Source organism: Crassostrea angulata, chromosome 2 (genome assembly GCF_025612915.1).
Source record: "Crassostrea angulata isolate pt1a10 chromosome 2, ASM2561291v2, whole genome shotgun sequence".
Lineage (NCBI taxonomy): Eukaryota > Metazoa > Mollusca > Bivalvia > Ostreida > Ostreidae > Magallana > Magallana angulata.
The window spans coordinates 73,734,140-73,742,144 of record NC_069112.1 but is presented as its reverse complement, the minus strand read 5'-3'; the positions used below and the strand labels follow the sequence as shown (position 1 = coordinate 73,742,144).

Genomic DNA, 8,005 nt, shown 5'->3' with positions numbered 1-8,005 from the left:
GCAGTACGAAGAAAAATTGTTTAAAATGATGTTCTCAACAAAATGCAACCTTCAAAATTTCGTTAAACGGCCCCTAAAAGGAGATAAGAGATCGGCCCCTAAAACCTTCTTTCTCATATATCTCCAGAAAGGTAACGAATTTTCTATACACTTGTGGACAAAATGTGTTCAGAATTAAATGTCAATGTACCGAGATTTTATGGTTTTGCTTGTTCACGAGTTTTCTCCAAAAGTATTTAAGATAGAACTTTTAAATTTTCAGGGATGATAGAAAGTGTCCAGCCGCAGTGTACTACGCATATCCGAACGTCGGCCGTTACTTCCGGTCGTCACCGGAAGGAAATGAAAAACCTTAATTTTTCAATTTTTGGGATTTGAATTTTTTTTATTATTTCATTCGATAAAAACGCCCTCAAAACTTCCAAATATGAAATTTGTTTTAAAATCGATCCACGCATTCATGAGATTTTGGACCCCAAAATCCTGAAGCGAAGGTCCGCGTAGCTCAGTCATTAGAGTGTTGGACTTGTGCCCAGACGACCCGGGTTCAGTCCTTGAGTGCCGAATGTTTTTCTCTCTTAATTGTGTTTTGATTAATGATTTCGTCTTTATAATGATGGATTTAAATGTTTTTCGTTTTATTTTTGTCATAATTAAAAATAATAGCGGCTTTTTTCAGTACAAATATGGAGCTCTTTTCTGTCAGCAGCTCTCTTTATTTAGACGCTCGTCGCATTGCCGGTATCAAAGACATTTTCTTAATTTTGTTTTGTTTAACGATTTTATCTTTAAAATGATGGATTTTGATGTTTTCCGTTTTATATTTATTATATATAGAAATAATAGCGGCTTTTTTTAATTACAAATAGATAGCTTGTTTCTGTCAGAAGTTCGCTAAATTCAAACGCTCGTCGCATCGCAGGCATCAAAGACGTGCCGCCAAAGTACCCCTGCAGTACGCTGGGTCGCTTTGCCGGCATCAAAGAAATGCCGCCATCTCAATGACACACACAATATTTAGCAATGCACCCACGTTTAAGTAAGTATTCAACATGACCTTAAAAGGGGGACTGATTAGTATTTTTTCACATAGTTATATAGATACACGCATGCATGTATATAAATGTGTTTATTGACATACGTTGCTAATATACTAATTCCCTAAACACTATAGAAAAAAACTAGAAAATCTCTCTCCTCTCTCTCTCTCTCTCTCTCTCTCTCTCTCTCTCTCTCTCTCTCTCTCTCTCTCTCTCTCTCTCTCTCTCTCAAGTACAAATGTTTTAGCATTTAAATAAGAACTAGTACAGGTAACATGCAGTAAATTGGATAGAGGCTAAATGTACATTGGCGTCCAAAAAGTATACATGTATTTATTTCAAAGTCCGGGATAATGTCTTTGGATTCAAATAATTTGAAATTCAATGTTTAATGATTGTCTTCATACTGATTGGAAGTCAACGCTAAAAAGTCATTTTTATTAAAGATGGTGGACATTTTCCTTTGTTGTGCATGTCTATATACTGATACATATATGTTGCCTGTCTGGGATTAAGAAAAACCTCCAAAGTTTATACACGTAACTATACAAACGAACGGGTGACTGCGACAAGGTTTGAAAACTGACCAGCCGTTTATGAGTGTATGAGCCTAACATAAACAGATGTTAAAAAATCAATAGTTACATCTTTCAAACAACGCTTATACATTGTTCTAACATATGTATTTGGTTAGAAATTGTGTTATTTGTGATATTCAGAATTTAATATTCTACGTTTAATATAGAAGTCACCGACCGACACCCCCCCCCCCCCATAAAATCATTAAGTTTTTCTGGCCCGATTTTCCTTGGTCTTTGATCTTGGGCCTTTAATTTCAATTAAGTACCATTCTAGATTACTGTACTAATTACCAGACCAATTCGTTCATTATTAACAGAGTTTTTGGCATTTGAGTTTCAATTGTCGTGATTGACATGTACTGCAAAAAAAAAATCATAAATCTCAAGCCCTTCATTCAATCCTAATGAAAATTCGTGAAAATGAACCTCGGACACCATTCTCATTTTCTGCCAAATATGCAGCGGATTGAACAATCAAGACGAAATTCCTGAGATTAAACGGCGCTTATTGCCTATACTGGGAAATTAAATTTACACAGTACACGCACCGACCCCCCCCCTCCTCCTATTCACAAAATAATTTAGTTTTTCTGGCCTGATTTTACTGGATTTTTCATCTTGAACCTTTATTTTCAACCTAGTTCAATTCTAGATTACTGTACTACATGTAATGACCGAATCCGAGATCCACACCTCAAAATTCTATTTTCGATTTATTTACGACGAAAATCAAGCTCAGGTCTTTTCACCCCCCCCCCCCCCCAGACACAAACACGCATCAATATTTCAAATGACCTCGCACTGTTACCAAACCTGAATAGTCAGACATCACACACGTTGTTTTTCATCTCATACAAAAACTCAGCTCTTCTCCCAGGCGGAAACGCCCCAAATTCAAAGACAAATTCGAGAATTATTTTGCGTCAGCCATGTTTTGAGACACCTGCAAAGGCTGTGTGTTCTAATCTCGCCGGAGCCAAGATTTGTTCTTTCTCTCTATTTCTTTCTCTCCTTTTCATTTAATTTTCTAACTGAAATATTCAACATAAAAGGGTTGTCGGACTAAAGTTCAAGTTGAAAAAACTCTTCAATTAAGATTTAGACAAAAACAGTCTTTTATTATTAGGGTCTTCCGTCTTCAGCGGAAGACCCTTCTATTCTTATTGTTATTAAGGTCTTCCGTTTACAAAGGGAGACCCTCTTTTTTTCTTCGGTTTCTTTTTATTACAGGTTATTAGACGTGTTATTAGGTCAAAAGACCTCTTATTTAAAATGAAATAAAATGGGGCTGGTCCTTCAAATTAGGGATCCAACGGGGTGTATAATTCTTCATCCATCGCTCTTTAATATCACATCTGCATTTCCTGATATGTTTCGTTGATGAAGATAAAAGGAAAAGTCATTTCCTCTTCTAAAAATCAGACGGAAGACCTCCTCGTTGCTCGCAACGAGATCGTGTCTAGTTATTATTCTTTTTTTTTTCTCCCACGTTTTCTCAATAATGTTTCAGCCGATTTTCATAAAATTTTCAGATCTTATTCATGACAAAATTTGTAAGAAAATTACACGAGCTTTTTTTGGTCGTCACTTCCGGTACCGAGATATTAAAGATTTTACGTTTTTGCTTGTTTACGATTTTCTCAAAAAGTATTTAAGATAGAAACTTCAAATTTTCAGAGATGGTAGAGAGTGAACGGCCGCAGTGCCCTTCGCATATCTGAACGTCCGCCGTCACTTCCGGTCGTCACTGGAAGGAAATGAAGAACCTTTATTTTTCATTTTTTTTAACTTGAATTTTTTTTATGTTTTTATTCGATAGAGACACTTAAAATACTTCAGAATATGAAATTCGTTTTTAAATCGATCCACGCATTCCCAAGATTTTGAGCTCAAAAGTTCCGAAGCGAGGGTCCGCGTAGCTCAGTCGTTAGAGTGGTGTGTAATGTATGCTTATTGCACACCTGGAGTGGCTGGACTCGGAGTAGGGATAACACGTGTGTTCTGGTCAACAACATTTATTGTGTAATGTTCGTACATCGAACCCGATCAAAATAAACATACGTTACATCTCCCTTTCTTCCGAAAGATTAATAAAAAGCATATTAATATTATAACACTAATGATTGTAATGAAATAAAGTTTGTCATCAGATTAAACTTTAGTCAATAAGTATTATTCAATTAAAGAAAATCAAAATCTAAAAATAACTGAAATTATCCATCTTAAGGAAATAAACACATTGCTTCAGTTGCGGATTTTGCACAAAGTTCCCGAAGTCAATACACAGAAGTTCAAAGGTCCAGGCGTTCCGGTTTTCTTACCACGCGACCAGAAGAAGTGACAACAGGTTTGTCAGCTGTTATGGTTGTTTGTAGCATGATTGGAGGATCGTGCATGATCTCAGAATCACTTGCTATATCCGGTTCTTCTTCGAGCTCTGGTACGCGGTTAGCATTGGCGTTTGCTCCTCTGAGATGTTTTCTGTTGCGTCTGAGCCTCTGATTATTGTTGAACTCAACTACATAGGATCTCGGCTGTTTGTGTTGCTCAACTACAGTCGCAGGTTTCCACTCTTTAGTGTTCGAGTTTTCAGGGGGTGCAACTCTCACGGGGTCACCAATGTCTAATCGCGGTAATTCTTTCACATGTCTCCTATCGTAGTAGAGCTTCTGCTTCTCCTTGATATCTTTCATTTGTTGATTTAGGTTTTGTCTGGTATTTCTGGACTTAAGTAGCTCTGTACGGGTTGGCAAGTTGTTCCTTGGTCTGCGGCCCATTAGGAGTTGTGCTGGTGATAGGTTGACCGATTCCAAGGGTGTTGTGCGGTAGTTCAACAGGCTGAGATATTTGTCATCGGACTTTCTCCATAATTTCTTGACTGTCTGTATTGCTCTTTCTGCTTCTCCGTTGGAACTTTGGAAATGCGGACTTGATGTGGTGTGTTGTATTCCATATTGGTCACAAAATAAATGGAACTCCTGTGAGTTAAATGGAGGTCCATTGTCAGAACGCAGTTTCATTGGAATCCCATGGCAACTAAAGGTAGCTTTCATTGCACTGACAACTGCTGATGTTGTTGTGGACTTCAGTTCAATTGCGTCGAAGTATCTGGAATGGTAGTCCACTATCATAAGGTATTTTTTCTGTTCAAATTCAAACAAATCACAGCCAACTTCACCATAAGGGATCTCAGGAGTAATTGTTGGTACAAGTGGTTCACGACTTTGTTTGTTTTGGTACATGGCACATTTAGGACAGTTCCTGACCTCCTCTTCAATGGCTGCGTTCATGGCGGGCCAGTACAAGACCTCCCTAGCCCTCTGTTTGCATTTAACGATTCCCAAATGTGACTCATGAATCAGCTTCAGCATATGACTGCGTAAGCTTGGTGGTATAACGATCCTCATTCCTTTGAAGACTATGCCATCTGTGACTGATAACAAATCTCGAGAATTCCAGTATTCTCTCACGCAAAGAGGGGTTTCAGACTTAATGTCCGGCCATCCATTTACTATCATGCTACAGAGGTCTGACAGTTCTAATCTGGTGCGATGGGCTATATCCAAGTAGCGATCAGGAGTGACATCTAACATGTTGAACATATTGACGTTTTCAAGAGTCTCCATCTCCGGATCTGCCTCAGGTAAGTACTCTCTGGACAGGGCATCAGCCACTGTCATATCCTTTCCTCTACGGTAACAGACTTTTAGGTTGTACCACTGTAGCTTCAGCAGCATTTTCTGCAGCCTCATTGGTGCTGATGCTAACGGTTTTTTAACGATCATTTCCAATGGTTTGTGGTCGTTGTAGACGGTAGTTTCTTTTCCAAATATATAGCAATGGAATTTTGTAGCTGCGTGTACAATGGACAGCATTTCTTTTTCTATCTGCGCATAGCGTTTCTCTGTGTCTGTGGGTGAGCGAGATGAATATGCAACTGGACGCCCTGCTTGAATAAGGACTGCTCCAAGCCCATCCTTTGATGCATCACATTGAATCTCCACCGGTTTGTTGACGTCATAAAATGCAAGCACAGGTTGTTGACTACAAAGTCTTTACAGTTCATTGAAGCTGTTTTCTTGCTCATGATGCCACATGAATTCTGTTTCCGACTTCACTAGTACCCTGAGTGGTGCGTCCACTTGACTCAAGTTTGGGATAAATTTGGCTAAATACTGGACTAGTCCTAGGAACCGTCTTACTCCTTCTCTGTCCTTTGGCCTTGGCATGTCAACTAGAGCTCGGACTTTGGACGGATCTGGCTTAATGCCATTCTTGGTGATCAAGTGTCCTACATATGAGACTTGTGGCTGTCTGATTTCACACTTGTCATAATTAAGTTTCAGGTTATACTGTGTAGCTCTCTCAATGACTTTTCTGAATATCTGATCATGATGTTCTACATCCTGTCCTCCTATGAGTATATCATCCATCACAGCTGCTGCGCCTTCTATCCCTTCAAGCATCTGATCCATGATGTGCTGAAAGATTTCAGGGGCAGATTTAATGCCAAATGGAAGGCGTAGCCATCTGTATCTTCCAATTGGAGTATTAAAGGTTGTTAGGTATGATGACTTCTCGTTCAGCTTAATCTGGAGAAATCCTGATTTAGCATCTAGCTTGGAGAAAACACAGGCATTAGGTATGTTCGACACAATGTCCTCGACTGTTTTCATGGGATGGTGAGCTCTCTTTACAACTTTGTTCAGGTCGGACGGGTCCAGACATATGCGAATCTTGTTATTCCTCGTCGAAACGACCATTGAACTGACCCACTCAGTCGGGGTATCTACTTTTGTGATGTAGCCATTCTGTTCCATCTCCTTGAGCTTTCCAATGATAAGCGGTTTCAGTGCTGCAGGCTGTCTACGGGGTGCGTGAATAACTCCCACTGCGTCTGGGTCTATTACAATGTTGTGTTCTCCAGGCAGAGTTCCTGAGGTTTTTATAAGCTCAGGAAAGTCTTTAAACTTGGATTCTGGCGGATTATCAACCTTGTCATCAAGCTTCAGTATTCGTTCAATAAGATTGAGTTCTTCTGCTACATCTCCACTGATGATGTTTTCCTGCTCTAATTCTACAATTTCAAATTGCACATTCACTCGTCTTCCCTTATGTTCGATTGGAAGGTTAACGCTGTACAGAGGCTTGATCCTATGATTAGTGTAAGACTTGAGAACTTTTGTGCTCTTGCGAGTCTGTGCGCAAGATCCTAGAGAGTCAAACACTGATTTTACAATGATCGAAGACTTGGCCCCAGTGTCTATTCGAAATCTAACAGGTTTACTGTTGATAGTTGCTTTTACAACCCATTTGTCATTTGCCATAGAACTGTCATCTTGTGCACTATATATATGAAGTATGTCTTCATCTGATGAATTAGTTTCACTGTTTGTCTCACTAACTGTCTCCTGTAGTGTGTTAACTTCTCTTGTACGTTTTCGGCACGCGGCTGTCCAATGGTCCTTGTTGTGACAGTAGTTGCCTCTTGTTCCTATTGCCGGACACTGGCCTGATTTCACATGGCTTTCTGTCGGGTCGAGCCCACATCTGCTACATTTTTCGCTCTTGTTTCTAGACTTGTAAGGCTGCCTCTTGTGTTTCTTCGTATTATAACTGGGTTTATGCTGGTAGAATTTCTTCTGTGTGGCATGTACTTGTGAGATTTGATGGGTAACTGTTTGATCCTCACTTCCTCGAATGAGTTTTAGCTGTTTCTGCGAGTTCTCATACTGTCGACCAATGCTGAGAGCTTTTGCGAGTGTTAGGTCACTGCCTTGGTCTAATAGTCTCTCCTGTACTTTCATGTGTCTGACTCCTGCTATTATACAATCTATCAGGACATCTTCTGGATCTGTGTATTCACAGTCCCAAATGATAAGCCTCAAGTCTTTAACAAAGTTATCGAATGACTCACTTTCACCTTGTTTCCTCTGTTTGACTTTGAATCTGGCTGTTCGTTTGTTTTTTCTTGGGCGGACGTAAGCCTCGAATTTGTCGAAAATCTTGTCGGGTTTGTCCTCATCCCCGGATTCCCAGTCAAATGTCTTGTACACTTCTCGTCCTTGTTTACCGATCCAGATACCTAGCCATCCTGCACGATCTTTGTCTTTGGCGGATGCGAGTGGTCCTTTGAATACAAATTGTACGTGCTGTGTAAAGCGACAGAATTCCTGATACATGTCAGATGCGTCCCAGTCGAGGAGCGGCGGGTCGAACTGTGCAGCAGCGGCCGTCTTGAAATTCCACACTCACTGACCTCGATATATCCAAAGATGTGAAGAAATGTTTCTCTCGAAAACGGTATGAATGTCCAGAATGATTTTCCTGACACGTCACGCACTTCTGACACCATGTAATGTATGCTTATTGCACACCTGGAGT

At 39.9% G+C, this 8,005-nt stretch overlaps 2 protein-coding genes across 2 annotated transcripts; both read right to left on the bottom strand.

Annotated features, from left to right (window-relative positions):
- Window positions 1-3,912: 3,912 nt before the first annotated feature.
- LOC128174849 (uncharacterized protein K02A2.6-like) lies at window positions 3,913-5,406 on the bottom strand. Its single transcript, XM_052840283.1, has one exon. It carries the CDS (start codon window positions 5,404-5,406, stop codon window positions 3,913-3,915), a length of 1,494 nt encoding a protein of 497 aa, XP_052696243.1.
- A 270-nt stretch (window positions 5,407-5,676) lies between these two features.
- On the bottom strand, window positions 5,677-7,803 carry LOC128174848 (uncharacterized protein K02A2.6-like). Its single transcript, XM_052840282.1, has one exon. The coding sequence runs from the start codon at window positions 7,801-7,803 to the stop codon at window positions 5,677-5,679; it is 2,127 nt and encodes a 708-aa protein (XP_052696242.1).
- Between the last annotated feature and the right edge of the window lie 202 nt (window positions 7,804-8,005).

What these genes read in the sequence shown, in the direction of transcription:
- LOC128174849 (XM_052840283.1), bottom strand. Translation starts at nt 5,406, where the DNA reads ATGATCGTTAAAAAACCGTTAGCATCAGCACCAATGAGGCTGCAGAAA.
- LOC128174848 (XM_052840282.1), bottom strand. Translation starts at nt 7,803, where the DNA reads ATGTATCAGGAATTCTGTCGCTTTACACAGCACGTACAATTTGTATTC.